Below are 17,729 nucleotides of genomic sequence, written 5' to 3' on the forward strand. Positions count from 1 at the left end.
AAATGACAGTGAAAGGGAAAAAAGAAAAACAACTTTTTCTGTGTAAACAGACCCAATTATCTCCCTTTTGCCTGGGATTCAAACTGTTAATTTAATTTTCATCCCAAGGAAAGTATATGCAAGCAATTAAATATGCCAATCCAAAAATTGTTTATTATTCATGGTTTATAAAAACATTACAAAATTCTATCATGTGACCATACACAAAACAGTCCTTTGTTCCTAAGTTATATTTTCATTTATTTATTTTTTGGTATGCCGTCAAATAAGAAAAACAACAAAACAAGCAAGAGGCTTTTTGGTTTGGTTGATTGGTTTGGTTTTGTTTTTCTTTTCTGCACCTTGAGAAATGCTACATTGACCCTTAAAATGCTCTGTTCTTTTATTATGTTCTGTTTTAATGAGTGACAGTGCAAACAAAGACCAAATGAGCAGGTTAAAAGGCAGGCTCCACAATCTCAGTACCTTATCACTATGGCTATGCTCCTCGTTAAGGGTTGTGCTACTACACGTATCTACCCCAGAGTCCTTAATCTGAGGCTCAGACCATTCCAAATCCTCTTCCAAAGAGTGGCCACCAAAGTACATCATTTTCTTTTGTCTCTCAGACCTGGTGTTAGAGTCCGACAAAACTGCCTGCTCACTAGTTTTTCTTTTTCCCTTTTGACTGTCCCCTACAGGTGTGGGATAAAAAAAAAAAAAAAACAAAAAAGAAAACATGCAAAGGTGTAAATAAAAAAGGAAAAGTGAAATGATAACAGAAATTAAATAGTAAGGCTCCACATGTCTCACCAAAGACATTGGGGATGCCTCACTGCTATGCCAAGACGTATGATCCAACCAGTTGTAATCCATGTCTCCTGTGAGAGTCAGACAGACAAAAGAGTGCAGTAAAGGAGACGGCAAAAGAAAAGACAGACAGAGACATTATAAACATTTTAAGTGCATGATCCTGTCTGGTTTCAAGAATTTTGTCTGTAGCACTCCTTATATATACCAAGAGAAAGCGAAGATTCCAAATAAGTAAAATTTATAGAATGCAGAATATAAGGTTTATGTGATCTAGACAGACATTACAGAACAAAAGTCCTGCAAGAAGAGAAAGGGCTAATAATAAACAAGAAAAAAACAACCACACCCAAAATTGCATATGCTGAAAAAGAAAAGACTGTCAGCTATGTCTGTTATTCATTCTATTTTTCTTTTCTTTTCTTTTTTTTTTTCTTTTTCATGCTGGCCTGAAGACATGAGTTTGTTCCCCAAAGATTAATGAACATTCTAAAAATTAAACAGTGGTTTGCCAATAACCACTATTTTTAAAAGAACCAAATAATTAAGTGTTGTTCCTGAAATGCAGTAAAATATTCTTTATAATGTTGAAACCTCCCCCAAAATTTTGGAGGTTAAAAAAAAATTGGTTCCACAAAAGATTAATTTTGTACAAAAGTGACAAAAGATTCATTTAATTTCTATTAATAAAAATAAAATAAACTTTACGTAATTATCATGAATTACTTAATATTACTTTGAAAAAATGTTCATCATTTTTTATAAATTGCATTCTTATAAAAAGTAAATTTTTAAGAAATAATAATTTTGTCAGAAAATTTACATAATTGGCAACTAGGAATAAATATCCATTTCCTAAACTTACGTGCTTATTTGATTTCTATTTGAAAAAGAACTTCTTTTCAGTCAATATGTGCACATATAACTTTTTAAACTCTATTCATATTTCCATTTAAATTCTTAAAAATATTTTCTGAACACCTCCCATTTGTTATGTATTGAGTTGAGCCCTAGTGTAAAGTGGTAAAACGATGAAATATGCTTATAGCAGAGTGAAGATAAACACAACAAACCATCAGTGTCATATAGGAAAGTACAAAACACTATGAGAGAGTATAATAAGATCTAATTTAGAGTTGGGTATCAGTGAACACCCCTAAAGTAATAATGCTTAAGTAAGAACTGAAAGATGTGACCTAACAGACATGTAAGGAGATAGGCAGATGAAAAGTGAAGAAAAGAGCACTCCAGGAAGAAGTAACAACAAGGTAATGTAAAAGAACTAAAGGAACACGTGAGTCTGAACCAAAAATAATGAGGGAGAATACAGTACTAAATGAGACTGCCGAGACAGACCAGCTTAGAGAGGTCTTTCTATGCTATACCAAAGATTATGAATTTCAACTGTTGAAGAATTTTAAGCAAAATGTTTCCATGATCTGATTTACATTTTTTAACAGATGAATCTAAGTACTATATAAGGACTGTGTTGGAAGACACCAAGAGTTAAAAGGCATTTGCAATAATCCATGGGAAAGGTGATTGGAGCTCGAACGAAGGTGAAAGCAATAAACACAGTAAGATGAGAGGGAAATTAGAGAGACTTTGGAGGTAGAAATAACAGTGTTAAGAAAGACTGAAGAGTCAAGGTTAACTCCCAGGGTTTTGGAATTAATAACTAAATGAAAGAAAAAACAATTTATAAGATAGAGAAAACTGGAGAAAGAACACTTTTTGTTAGGGAAGAAAGAGGAGGGAATTATGCTATTTTGTAGAATCTAAGATGCTATTGACTGTATGATTCATAAATTAAAGGATACTAGAATGGTAAAAATGTGCATCTTAGAATTTTTTAAATATCGTGGTTGATTTTGGATATATCATTTGCAATGCCTATAAGATATTCAAGTGAATATAAGAAAGCAATCAGTCAAGCTGGAATAAAGCTTAGAAAGAAGTTTTGATCTGGAGACATAAATTGGAAATTATTAGTTTACAGACAGGAATAAGTGAGATCACTTAGGAACAGAGAGTAAAATAAGGTATGAAGAGGACCCAGACTGAATTCTAACATTTAGAATTTGATTTGAGGGAAAAGACAAAAAATAGGATTGAGAAAGAGCATGCAGAGGGACAAAGGAAAAGGGGAGGGAGACAGAGGGAGGTCTCCAAACCAAATTGAAGAAAATTTCCTAAAAAGGAGGAGAAATCAATTACAGATGCTTCTCAACTTATGCTGGTCCCGGTAAACCCATCATAAGTTGAAAATACGGTAAGTTAAAGATGCATTTAAACTCTGAATGTCATAGCCTAACCTAGCCTACGTTAAACATGTTCAGAACACTTACCAGGGTAAAAACTTCAAAAAGTTTATAGAAAAATAGAATTAAAAGATAACGTGAATCCTTACATGAACTTTTTGAAGTAGTCTCATACATTAGCCTACAGTTGGGCTAAGTCATCTAACACAAAGCCTACTTTGTAATAAAGTGTTGAATATCTCATATAATTTATTGAATACTGTACTGAAAGTGAAAAACAGGTTGGTTGTTGTATGGGTACTCAAAGTACAGTTTCTACTGAATTCTTATGCTTCTACACCATAATAAAGTCGAAACATTTTTAAATTGAACCATTGTAAATCAGGAAACTTTGCATATTGAATGATTTCTCCACATCAAATAAAATGAAGAAATGAAAAGCATGCATTTGATTTGGCAACATGAAGATCAGAAAGGATATTAGAAAGAGCACTTTGGATAGAAGGATGAAAATTAAAACCAGATTGAAGTAATCTAAGAACCAAAGGGAGGGGAAGAAGTAGAAAAACTGTGTGTAGATTAATGGTTCTTAAAGTGAAACCTCCAAAATGGCATCAAAAACATCACCTGGGAACCTGTTAGAAATACAAATTCTTGGGCACTACCCTAGACCTAATGAATCAAAAACTCTGTGGTGGGGCCTAACAATCCAAGGTTTAACATGCCTTCCAGGTGATTATGATCTCAGTAATATTTAACAACAACTGGAGACAATTCTTTTAAGGAGTCTATGAAGGAAGATGAAGCTGTATTATCTAACACACACACACACACACACACACACACACACACAAATGCAATTTGTAGAAAGAACCCATCCTTTAACCTGTGAGTTAGAGAAGTGCTTCCCAAACTTTTTCATGTCACCAATAAACGATTACAACATTAGTACAACACACTGGGCTAAGTGGAGATAACCAGCTCAGGGAATACTTATGCCCATGCCTGGACGACTACACTAAAAGCCCAAAAAGTTGAAAGTATTTGTATTTCAGAAATCCTGTAGCCCTTTCAAATACATTACTCTTCCACAAAAAAAAAAAAACATTGATAAATCTGTGAATTATAAAAAGAAATAGTATGAACACTGTAAATCAAAATTCTTGACTGGTTTATGTGAAAATAGGAGAATTCAGCTCACAATCTCTTTTCCCCACTGTGCTTGCAACCTATCAGGAAGGCAGATATGTAGCCCTTTCCTCTGTAAATGAAGGAAGTAAACTGTTTAATGATTTAAACAAAAACAACTGATTGACAAAAAAAAGTATCATACATGACGGGCACTGAGTAAACACTTGTTGTATGAGTAAAAATTAGTGTAAGAATTAAATGAGATAATAAACATAAACTACATAGTAAATAGTCCCAAACTATTGGGACTATTAGCATAAAGATCATAATACTTATAACTTAATATTCTTATTTTGTGTAGCTTCAAAGGTCAGAAGTAAATGATCTATCTTTATTTAGTAGCAGTACAAAAATGAATTGTCGGGCTTTCCAATTCTAGAACAAGAAGTAGAAGATGCAGAAAGAACCAAATGGAAATTTTAGAACTAAAAAAAGCAAATGGATGGGCCCAACAGCAGAATGGAGAAGAAAGAGGAATGCCTTCAATGAACTTAAGACAGAACAATAGAAATTACCCAATCTGAAAAAGACAGAAGATAAACTAAAAAATAAACTAAAAGGAACAGAGCTTTAGAGACCAGATGGACTATACCAATAGATCTAACATTCATGTCATTGCAGTTCCAGAAGAGAGGAGAAAGTGAACGGAGCTGGGAAAGTATTCAAAGAAACAATGGCTGAAAATTTCCCAAACTGTGAAAAAGATATAAGCTTACAAATTCAAGAAGTTATGTAAACCCCTAAACACGAAGTATTCAAAGAAATCTGTGCCAAGATACATCACAATTGAATAAAAACAAAAACCAGAAGATATTGAAAGTAGCAAGAAAGAAACAACACCTTGCCTAAAGGGGAAAAACAATTTTAATGACAGCAGATTTCTCACCAGAAACCTTGGAGGTCAGAAGGAAGTGGCACAATATTTTTCAACTACTGAAATAAAAGAAATGTTAACCTGAATTCTAAATATGATAAAATTCTCTCTCAGGAATGAATGAGAAATAAAGGCATTCTCAGACAAAAGAAAACTAAAGGAATTTTTCACCAGCTGCTCTACCCTAAAACAATGGCTAAAGGAAGTTCTGGAAGCAAAAAAGAAAGGACCTGGAAGTATCGAGAAAGATTAAAGACTTGGTAAATAAAAATATTCATAAATATGATAGACTTTCCTTCTCCTCTTACATTTTCCGAATGATGTTGGAAGTGCAAAGTGTTCATTGTCTGATGAGGTTTTCAAGATACACAGAGGAAATATTCAAGACAATTACATTATAAACAGAGGAAGGTAAAGGAACTTACATTTCACTCAGACTAGATAAATATCAGACCAGCAGAATGTGATAAATTGTATATATATAATATATTACCTAGAGCAACCACTAAAAAAAAAAAACTATGAAAAAAAATACACTTAAAAATACAGTATAGATAAACCAAAATGCAATCGTAAAAATAACGCATAGGGGGAAAAACAAACAAACAAACAGAGGAATGAAAAACAGTGGAAACAAAGAAAATGGCAAACAACAATAAAACTGCTGGCCGATATCCCTTATGAATATAGATACAGAAATCCTTAACAAAAAATTAGCAAATAGAATTGAGCAATATGTAAAAAGAACTACATACTATGACCAAATGAGATTTATTTCTGGAATGCAAGGTTAGTTAAATATTTGAAAATCAATGTAATACACCATATTAACAAGTTAAAGGAGAAAAATCATATGATCTCATCCACTGATCATTGATGCAAAAAACTATTCATGATCAATAGTTAAAAACTCCCAGAAAATAATAGAGGAGAATTTGCCCAAATTATTAAAGGACAACAACAAAAACCTATAGCTAGCATTATACTTAACGATGAAAGGCTGAATGCTTTATATGAAGAGAAATTTCACCAAAGAGGATATCTTTATTTCTAATAGGCAAAAAGTGGAACAACCAAAATGTTCTTCAATCAATGACTGGCTAAACAAACTATGATATATCCATACCATAGAATGCCACCCAGTAATAGAAAGGAAAAAATTATTAATAAACACAACATGGATGGACCTCAAGGGCATTATATTTAATGGGGAAAATTTTTCAAAATGTCACATATCACATAATTTCATTTATATAACATTCTCTAAATAATAAAATTATAGAAATGGAAAACAAATTAGTGGGTGGCAGCAATTAGGGATGGGGGGGAGCAGGATGTCCTGTGAAGCAGCAGCATAAGGAAGATCTTTGTGGTGGTATAGTAGTTCTGTATCTTTATAGCAGTGGTGGTTAAATGAATCTTATATATGTGATAAGATGTCCTAGAAACTATACAAAAACATTGTTCCAATGTCAGTTTCTGGTTTTGATACTGTACTGTAGCTATGCAGGATGTAAGCATTGGAAGAAACTGGATAAAAGGTACACTACTTTACTTTCTTTGCAATTTCCTGAAAATTTATGATTACTTCAAAGTAAAAAGTTAAAAATAATGTTTTGCTGTTTTCACAGATAGTCACCACCCCATCATGGGATGAACTCAAAGAAAAGGCTACAGTACCACTTGTCAGCATGATGAGAAGATCAATGCTTCAGTGAGGAAGTTACACTAAAAGCACACTAAATCCTATCAACTCTGATATTAATTATTCTATTAGTACAAGTTAAACAGATTTTTTTTAATGTTGTAATTAAATTTATTGGCTTGGGAATTTACTTTGTAAATTAGTTTTGCTTGTATAGTTGTGTAAAAGCCATAACATAAGGAAAGTACAATCAGTCTTACATTTGTACATGCTTAAATAACATTATAATGAAAATAGTTTATGCTGAAGGTCATATTCCATGAACAATGTTACTTGGGAAAAGGCCTTATGTAATTAAAATTTGACAAACATGGCTTGGTAAACATCAGAGCTAAAATATGAGAGTGCTGGTGTCATAATACCTAGATTTTAATCCTGGGTTTACAACCACTATGGACACTGGATAAGTTAATTAATATCTCTACACCTCAGTTTGCTCTTCTGTAAAATAGGTATGATAATAGTTCCTACCTTCTAGGGTTGTTCTGAGGAATAAATGAATTAAATGATATAATAAATCAAAATATGTAGCATAGTAATACAAATCTACATTAAAGCTATGCATCATCTTTAAAAATTGTTCATGCCATTTTGCTCCTAATCTTCCAAATACTGATAAATTTCCCTAGTCAAACAAAAATTTATTGATAGCATCACGTATATAATTGTAATCTGTGTGCTACTAGTAGTTAGCTCTTATTATTAAAAATTTTTAAAACAGAAATAAAGGACATAGACCATTTCTAAAATTCCCAAGCAAAAGGGATTTAGTAAAGTTTTCAACAAGAAATCTTGAAAAAAATAGGGCATGAGATATGCCTGGGCAAGATTTAACTTGAGCTTCTGGTTCTAACAGAGATACAAATTATTTGCTTATAAAGTTGCCTGCTCCTTTGGTATGGTAAAGGTATACTAGACATTGCTTTAACTGATGACTGTTCCAAAGACCCAAGAGACTGCTTGAAAATTTAGATTTCCTTTTCACATTAGGCAACAGAATCATAAAACTATCTAAAAACATAATGTTTTGAAACATAGACCTTCTAGGCACTTTACATCTCTAAAGAATATACCCAAATTTCAACTTCCAACTGGGGAGAACATGAGACAAAACATGGAAACTTTTCACCTAGCCAGAGATTTCCATATGCCATCTGTATTAGTTTCCTATTGCTGCTGTGATATTATCACAATTTAGTGATAATATCACAGCAGCTTAACACAGCACAAATTTATTGTCTTACATTTATGGAACTCAGAAGTCTGAAATGTGTCTTAGTAGGCTAAAAATCAAGGTATCCACAGGGCTGATTTCCCTCTGGAGGACCCAGGGGGAGAATCTATTTCCTTGCCTTTTCCAGCTTCTAGAGGCCACCCACATTTCTTGGCTCCTGCCTCCTTTTTCCATCCTCAAAGCCAGCAGTGTAGCATTTTTGAGCCTCTCTCTAACTTTGACACTCTTGCCTCCCTCTTATAAGTACATTGTGATTATATTGAGCCAAGCTGAATAATCCAGGATAATCTCTCCATCTCAAGATCTTTAATTTAATCACATCTGCAATGTCTCTTCTACCATGTAAGGTAACAATATTCACAGGTTCTGGGGATTAGGATGTGGACATTCTGGGGCCCACTCTTCTGCGTACCACACCATCCTAGGCTCTGTTTTTTCTGGCAGAAAGTAAAATTTACTGGGCTATGCTTCTGTTAAGTACTGTTTTGGGCTACATGTATGATTATGCTACATATGTGACCATTGCTTTCTCTGACAAATCAATTCCACACGCATTTATGTACAGCTTGAACGCAATCGACATTGTCCTAGATTAAGTGACAGCTGCGCACATTTTTCCCTTTAAAGCATAGAAGATTTAGAACCCACAGACTAGAGCCTACTAACATTTCTGTAACAGTTCATCAACATGTCTGTTTACACATTATTATCACCGCTGGGTGTTCTCACACTTCATCACAGAAGGCAGAATAACTCACCAGAAAATGATTTGAGGTATGAACTGCTTGATGGTGGAGTTGGAAGCCAACCTTCATCAATGCTGGTACTTTCAGATAATAATATCTGGATTTTCACTTAGGATGCTCAGCATCTGCTAGTTTAGGAAATTTCCACAATGACCTTTTAGGAACCAAAGTAGGGGAATAACTTTACGAATGGACTCATGGCCATATTTCTATAAAGTTCCAACAAACAGTTTTAGAAGTCCTTACAAAAATTGAGTTCATTGCTACTTTCAAGGAGGATTCTATTCCAAGAGATGAACCAACAGTGATTCCCCCAGAGAATGAAAAATGGGTTGTGATTTGAACAGAAATTATCAGCAAAGCACAAATTAATCCAGTTCTGTTTTTATATCATGTGTGAAGAATGACACACCCTCACTGCAAGACTGCAATCTCCCTGCGATGAGAAACTGGGGCCTCTAAAGAGGAAGATTATGTAACTGCTTTCAAATTATCCTGTGTTAAGTTCTATTTTTTGCACTTTGAGGGAACAGAGAACCAAAAGCATTTTAGAAGAAACGGACAAGCTTATGTGTGCAATGTGGTATCCGACATCAGTTCGAACAGGCCTGCAGAGATGTAGAAGGTCTGTTCCACAGCAGTGGACAGTGAGAGGGGAAAATACAAGACAGGAGAATACTGTGCATCACAGAACCATTCCCTGGAGGTATCACTTTCACATAAAATGGAGGGGCTGGAATCTTGCAATAACTGTGCAGAAAGAAGGGTGGCTAGTCATGTTGGAACATAAACAAAATCAGCCCTGAAAGAGGAAATTCCACACCAAGTGGGGAAATGTTAAGTAAGGAACAGGTCTGAGGTCTCGGTAGACCTACGTACCAATGACTGGGGAATAAAAAAAAATTGTTGGTATTTTTACTGGGATCAGGTTCAATGTTTTCCACTTCTGCCCTAATGCCAAGGTATGAGACAGGCAACTTCCTTTATAGTCCACAGAGGAAGGTAGGAGAATTTTTATTTTACTCTTACACTGCGGTTATTATACCCCTTTGTGGTTCCAGATTTACTGGGGGTTGTCTTTTATTAGATTTCCAAACCTGGGCATGCCCTGAGATTTTTCTCCTGTGCCCTTTACCCAGGATGCCATGACAACCAACTTTTTATCCAGTTTTTAAAATCAAGTTTATCTCGTTTTTTTAAATCAACTTTATCCAGTTTGGCCACTACCCTCAAAATGAAAGCAGCCTTCACTGTGCCATTTACTTTTTTGTTTCCCATCTTCATTTAGTTTTTACTTTGAGTATTCTTTAATTATTTCCAGTTCACCTGTGTTTAAGCAGATTTTAAAATATCTTGTTCATTTCGTTTTAGTTATTATCAGCAGTAAGACTGATGCCAGTCCACCATCCTTATGGGAACAGAAGTCCCTGATTTTCTTAAACATTTTAGAGACGTTAAATAATAAACACAAATAGGTTAACATAATGATTCTAAAATGTAAAATGAAAGTATTCATATTATGGCTTTAGTTTGCTTTGGATTTGTATAATTACTTGTGTAACCTTTGGGGTATGTCAATGCCTTTTACTGAACCAAAGGGAGCAGTTTTGCCATAATAAGATTTCTGGACATACTGTGTAGGAGGTTTGAAGTTAAACAGATTTAAATATGAAGACCTAGCTGAAAATAATCAAAAGATTCAGATCTTAGACTAAGATTTTCTCCTTCACTTATCTCTACTGTAAAATACAAACTAACCCAATTGTGTGTGTGTGTGTGTGTCTGTGTTTTACACACAGAATATCTGCCGAAATTTTCTTTTCTGCTTACAACATTTTTTTCTACAGTCATTAAGACAAGAGTTAACTGTTTTACATCATTATTTTTCATTACTTACGGTTTATAAAGGTTTTAAAATTAAAATGCATAGTATACAAAAGCATTCTTCAGCACCCTCATTTTGAACTTAATCATATTTATAAAGTCACAGCATGTTGTGACAGAGTTTTACAACTGAAGCTAGAAAACCTATGTTAAAGTATTAACTCCACCCCTTATCAATTTTATGACTTGAGCAAGCCACTTAATACAGTAGGCCTCATTTTCTCATCTGTGTAAAAAAAAGATAATTGTGATAACTCACATATTGCTAAGAGGTTTAAGTAAGATAATACTCATGAAAGTTCTTTGTAAACTGTAGTCATAATAATGTTGATACCATCATCTTCATCATTATTTAAAAAATCATAACTTTTTTCTAATAATCATAACTTTTATTATTCTAAATTCTAAAAGTAATCATAACTTTTATTCTATACCTTTTATTCTTAAGCCAATCATTTTACAAAGCAAATAATTCTGCAAAGTTCCCTTCCCTCTAACCAATGTGATTAATAAATAAGTGACTGATTGAATAATTATACATTATAACCATTGCTACCCAAGAGTAACTATGAAATCACTGCTACCCTAGGGTAATTACAGTGAATTGAAGCCCTGTTTCAGGTTTTATTTAATAATAATGACATCTATTGAGTGCTTATTCCATGTCAGGAACTGGGATAAACACTAGAATAGACTGTGTTTCACAAAGATGGTTACACCATTACATATACCATGCTCTTCTTGCTCTTCCCAACAATGTGACAATAACACTCTTCTATTGAGAGGTGGGTATCTATATTCCCTCCCCTAAACGTAGGAAGATCTTGTACCAACAGAATTCAATGGAAGTAACACTGTTTCACTTCTGATGCTATGTTTAAAAGGACAGCCTGGTTTCCTCCTGACTCTCTCAGGAGCTATGAATCACTATGTAAGAAATCTATTTTTCTGAGGCAGCCATGGTACAGAGCTCACATGAAGAAGACGGAGACTGAGGAGTAGGTACCTGACCCACAGATACCATAAGGATATTAAATGTTTTAATAAATAAAGAAAATAAATAAATAGTTTTAATTTAACATAAAAATGTTGTTTTATGTCACTAAATTTTGGATAATTTGTAGTAACTAGAATAGGCACTCTAGATGATTATCTTATTTAAACCTCACAATAATCATTTCAGCTAGATAATAATGTTATCCATATTATATGTGAAAAAAGTAAATTAGGAGGTTAAAATAATTTGCCCAACGTCACATCATTAGGATATAATAAAGCTAGGATTAAAAACCCATTTTATCTGTCTCCAAAATCCATATTCTTAAATCCTACACTAAAATTAAATACTATGGCATTATTATCCTACAGATTTGATCATATCTAAAAGCTCAAAAATCACATAATCCAAATCAGCCTTTAATTTGATATTGAAAATAATTTTTAATTAAGTAATTTCTTCAAAATGGATTTTAAACAAGTATAAGGAGCCACCTAAAAATGGCTAAAAATAAAATTAACCTAATGCCAGCAAGCAGGGATAAAAAACCACTAGTAAATTCATTACTTGAGTTTTAGTACATATTCTTCTTATCAATTGGAACTTAGTAATTTAATCTGAACTAAGGTAACTTGAATCTCTTATAACCAGGAATAGGTCCATGAGAATGTGCTTTCACAAGTATGTGTGAAGTCTACTTATTTCTTATTATGAAAGTGTGTTCATTTAAAGTTCTAATTTTATTTCTTTTCCTTAACAGCTCTCTCATTTGTTTTAATTAGTATTAGTTAGTGCACTCTGAACTTTATAACCAAAGTAAAAGAATATTCTTAAGCTAAGATTTAAATGACATAAATAATACAATGTTAGAGTAAAAAGAAATCTTAAAACAATTTACCATCCATTGTTACATACATTCACCCATTCATTCTAAAAACATTTGTTGAGAGCCTACCACATTCCAGGTTTCAGGCTAACTGCTGGGATAAGGCAATGACAGAGAATAGATCCCTGCCTTCAAGAAGGTTACAGTCTAATAGAAAAGAAAGTCAAATAAGAACTGACTAGCTCAAATATCTCCAAACAGATCCAACTTGAAAAGGACCTCCCCGAGGCACACTGTAGTAAAATTATCAAAAGTCAAAGGCAAAGAGAGAATTCTAAGAACAGCAAGAGAAAAGCATCAAATCACCTACATTAGACTAGCAGCAGACTTCTCAACAGAAATCCTAGAGTTCAGGAGAGAATGGAATGACATACTCAAAGAGCAAAAAGAAACAGACAGCCAACCAAGAATATTATATCCAGCAAAGCTTTTCTTCAGAAATGAAGGAGATATAGTATCTTTCCCAGACAAACAAAAACTACAAGAACTCACCACCACAAGACTAGCCCTTCAATAAATCCTCAAGGGAGTACTACATCTGGAATCAAAAGAGCAATATATGTCACCATAAACACATCAGAAAGAATAAAACCTACTAGTAGAACAGATACACAAATAAAAAAGAGAAAGAAAATGTATCTTAACACTACAAAAAAGCACCAAACAGCAAACATAAACAATAAAAGTGAAAGGAAAAAAAGAAATATAAAACAACCGCAAAGAAATCAATAAAATGGCATGAATAAGGTAATACCTTTCAATATCAACCCTGAATGTAAATGGATTAAATACCCCACTTAAAAGATATAGACTGGCTGAATGGATTAAAAAACTAGACCCAACTATATGCTGTCTGCAAGAAACTCACTTCACTAATAGACTTACATAGACTAATAGTGAAGGGATGGAAAAAGATATCCCATGCAGACAGAAACCAAAAATGACCAGGAGTTGCTATGTTTATATCAGATAAAATAGACTTCAAACCAAGAACTATAAAAATAGAAAAAGAAGGACATTATGTAATGATAAAAGGATCAATGCAGCAGGAAGCTGTAACAACCATAAACATATATGCACCCAACATCATCAGAGCATCCAGATGCTCTAAAGTTGCCATAAAGCACTGCTATTGGATCTAAGGGAAGAGGTAGACCCAATACAGTAATAGTTGGGGACTTTAACATGCTGTTCTCTGCACCAGACAGATTGTCTAGACAAAGAAATAGCACAGAAATACTGGTTTTAAATAGCACTTTAGACCAAATGGACATGACAGATATTTACAGAACATTTCATGCAATAACTGCAGGATACACATTCTGCTCATCAGCACAAGGATCATTCTCCAGGATAGACCACATGTTAGACCACAATTTAGTCTCAACACATTTGAAAAGACTGAAATCCTATCAAGTATATTTACAGACTATAAGAGAATAAAATTAGAAATTAACTACAAACAAAACTTTGGAAACTATACAAATCCATGGAAATTAAACAACATGCTCCTGAATGACCAATGGGTCAAAGAAGAAATAAAGCAGCACATCAAAAAATTCCTTGAAACAAATGAAAATACAAGCACAACTTACCAAAATCTATGGGATACTGCAAAAGCAGTGCTAAGAGGGAAGTATATTGCAGTAAGTGCTTCCATGAAAAGAACAGAAAGACTTCAAACAACCTAATGTTACACCCAAAGCATTAGAAAAACAAGAATAATCCAATCCCAAAATTAGTAGATGGAAAGAAAAAATTAAGATCAGAGCAGAACTAAATGAAATAGAGACGAAAAGAATGATACAAAAAAGTCAATGAAACAAAAAGTTGTTTTTTTGAGAAGATAAACACAATAGACAAGCCATTGCCCAGACTAACTAAAAAAAAGAGGAGAGAAGACCCAAATAACAAATATCAGAAATGAAAGAGGAGACATTACAACTGATACCATAGATATAAAAAGAATAATTAGAGAATATTATGTACAACTATATGCCAACAAATTTGAAAATCTGGAGAAAAGGGATAAATTTCTATACACATACAAACTACCAAGACTGAACCAAGAAGATGTAGAAAACCAGAACAGGCCTGTAATAAACAACAAAATTGAAGCAGTAATCAGCAGTCTCCCAACAAAGAAAAGCCCAGGACCACATGGCTTCACTGCTGAATTCTACCAAACCTTTAAAGAAGAATTAACAACAATCCTTTTCAAACTATTTAAAAAATTTGAAACAGACACCATTCTCCTGAACTCATTCTGTAAGGCCAGCATCATCCTGATACCAAAATTAAACAAAGATACAACAAGAAAAGAAAGAGAAAGCTACAGGCCAATATCGTTGATGAACATAGAGCCAAAAATCCTCAACAAGATATTAGCAAACAGAATAAAACAGCACATCAAAAAGATGATACCATAATCAAGTAGGATTCATCCCAGGGATACAAGGATGGTTCAACACATGCAAACCAATAAATGTGATACACCATATCAACAAAATCAAGGACAAAAACCATATGATTATCTCAGCAGACGCAGAAACTCAGCATCCCTTCATGATAAAGACTAAACAAATTAGGTATAGAAGAAAAGTATCTCAATACATTAAAAGTCATATAAGACAAATCCACCACCAACATCATCCTAAATGAACATCACCCTTTGAGAACGGGAACAAAACAAGGATGCTCACTCTCAACCCTCCTATTCAGCATAGTATTGGAAGTAATAGCCAGAGCAATCAGGCCAGAGAAAGAAATAAAGGGCATCCAGATTGGAAAAGACAAAGTCAAATTACCCCTGTTTGCAGATGACATGGTCCTATATATAGAAAAACCTATAAACTCTACAAAAAAAGACTCTAAGAGCCAATAAATGAATTCAGAAAAGTTGCAGGATACAAAATCAGTACACAAAAATCAGTAGCATTTTTTATACAGCAACAACGAATAAGCAGATAAAGAAATCATGAAAGCAAGCCCATTTAGAAGTTACCAAAAGAATAAAATAACTAGGAATAAATTTAACCAAAGAAGTGAAATATCTCTACAATGAGAACTACAAAACACTGTTGAAAGAAATTAAAGAGGACACAAAAAGATGGAAAGACATTTCATCTCAGAAAGGTCTATTCAAACCTCAAAATGCAATGCACACATCAAATCCTCTGTAATTCTTTTTATAAATCAAGGTAGAATTATCCCTACTCTCTATGAATTACATCTCTGTCTTGTATTTATCTTCATTTTTATCATATTGTATTGCTCTTTGCTTACATGCTTATCTTGCTAACAGTGATTACATTGTATTCATCTCACACACAGCACCAGGCAATCAGTAGGCATGCAATAAATTTTTGCTTTCTTGAATTGATTAAATTGCATTACTCAGAATTTTAAGTAGGGTTTGAGACAGAGTATTGGTATAGCAATGTTCTGTTTCACTAAGAGTTAAGCAGAAACTTTTTTTTGCATCAGTATATGTTCAATCAGTTAAATTAAATTCTATCAAAACCATAACATATCTGAAAACTAATAGTTATTTGTCTTCAATGACTTCTTGGATTATTGATTAATTCTAATTATGCTTTCTTGTCTGCTAGCTAATTTTTAATAGACATTTACAACTCAAAAAGTAATCATTTGATTTGAATCCTCACTTGCTAAAAAAAAAAAATTTCAAAATCATATTTATACAAGTTTGAACTGGAAACCATTATAAAATAGAATAACAGTCAATAACCTTATATAAGAAAAAATTTTTTTTTCCCAGCTGGCCAATTCAGAGAACCAAACCCTGGACCTTGGTATTAGAAGGCTGTGCTCTAACCAACTGAGCTAACCAGGCAGCCCAAGAAAAAATATTAATAAAACATTATGTATGGTTTCTTAAATCAATATATTTTTATAATAAGACAATAGTGAATTTTAATGGGCTCTAACAGCTTTAATTCATAAAACTAAATAGTTATGTATACTTTTGTTTCTGAACAAATTTAAAAGCTTTCTACAGCTAATTCAGTCAGGGCTATTACTAAAAAGTAAAATGTAAATTCAAATATAAAAAGGTGACATTATATATTTCCAAGTAGTTATTTAATATAATTAAAATGTTATAAAGTAATCAAGCTGATGTGCCAATAACTTGTATCATGGAGAAATTCACATATTTAAATTTAAATATAATCTTGATTTCATATAAAGTCCACTAAAAGGGAATTTGCAGGGAGGGAAACGAGCATCTGGTTGTATTATATATTATCCCTTTTCTCTCTGGTTTTCAATATAGCCCAGTATTAAACAGAAAAAACCTACACTAGCCCTTCTAATTATCTAGCACTAGATGTGCTCAATTAACATGACCTGTCCTCAATATGTGGTTTATACAAAAAGGATTCAGATTTCAAATGGGGATGTGATTTAAATAAAAGGATACACAATTTAATAGCATACTGAGTATCATAAATCTTGACAGAAGGCACCACACAAAAATGAAAAGCACATGAAGTGGGGATAGGTAACAGAGAAGCAAAAGAGGAAGAGAGAGTGGGAACAGGAGGCAGAGAGATATAGAGATAGAAGAAGAGACAGAGCAGAAAGGAAGACAGATAGACACAGAGACAAAAATAGTGGGGGTCAACTGAAAACTACAAAAATTGAACCAATTCAGAAACAGCATGATAAAAGAAACAAAGAGCAATTTTTCATAATTCAGCAAGTGTAACTGGATCGCTAATTACAAACACACTGTACTCATGCTTGCACAGGCACAGAAACAACTCCTGTTGCCTCAAGAGAAAGAAATTCAGTGAACACTAATCTGCATTTTGTTTATTTTCATTTACCATTTCACTTGGATAATTCTGTCAAAGCGGATGATGAGATGGAAATTAAATGACAGTCAGAACATCATCATCTATGTTTCAGTATACTTGCCTGGCTTATAATTCAAAATTTAGGTTCTTACTTAAAGACAGTACACTTTTTCATTACAAATAAATGTATTCTATTATGGCAGTTTGGTAATGCCAAAAGCATTCGTTTGAGGTATTATTAAATAAGCAGAAAAGGAAAAGATTTTATTCAGCATACCAATAAAAAGCACTTATTGTTTTATATAATATTTGCACACCAATATTTGAATCAAAACTTTT

The 17,729-nt window shown here is 33.2% G+C and overlaps 1 protein-coding gene across 37 annotated transcripts in view; it reads right to left on the minus strand.

The window, feature by feature from the left end:
* Positions 1-17,729, minus strand: part of RIMS2 (regulating synaptic membrane exocytosis 2) — a 637,189-nt gene that overhangs the window by 305,587 nt on the left and 313,873 nt on the right. For 27 of the 37 annotated variants that reach the window (XM_063079165.1, XM_063079160.1, XM_063079144.1 and 24 more), the window contains one exon: positions 793-860. In XM_063079165.1, coding sequence (XP_062935235.1) covers positions 793-860 — 68 coding nt within the window. Of the gene's footprint in view, positions 1-465; positions 675-792; positions 861-17,729 lie in introns of all 37 variants that reach the window. The other 10 variants (XM_063079161.1, XM_063079141.1, XM_063079151.1 and 7 more) reach the window with 1 other exon arrangement.

Source organism: Cynocephalus volans, chromosome 15 (assembly GCF_027409185.1).
Source record: "Cynocephalus volans isolate mCynVol1 chromosome 15, mCynVol1.pri, whole genome shotgun sequence".
NCBI lineage: Eukaryota > Metazoa > Chordata > Mammalia > Dermoptera > Cynocephalidae > Cynocephalus > Cynocephalus volans.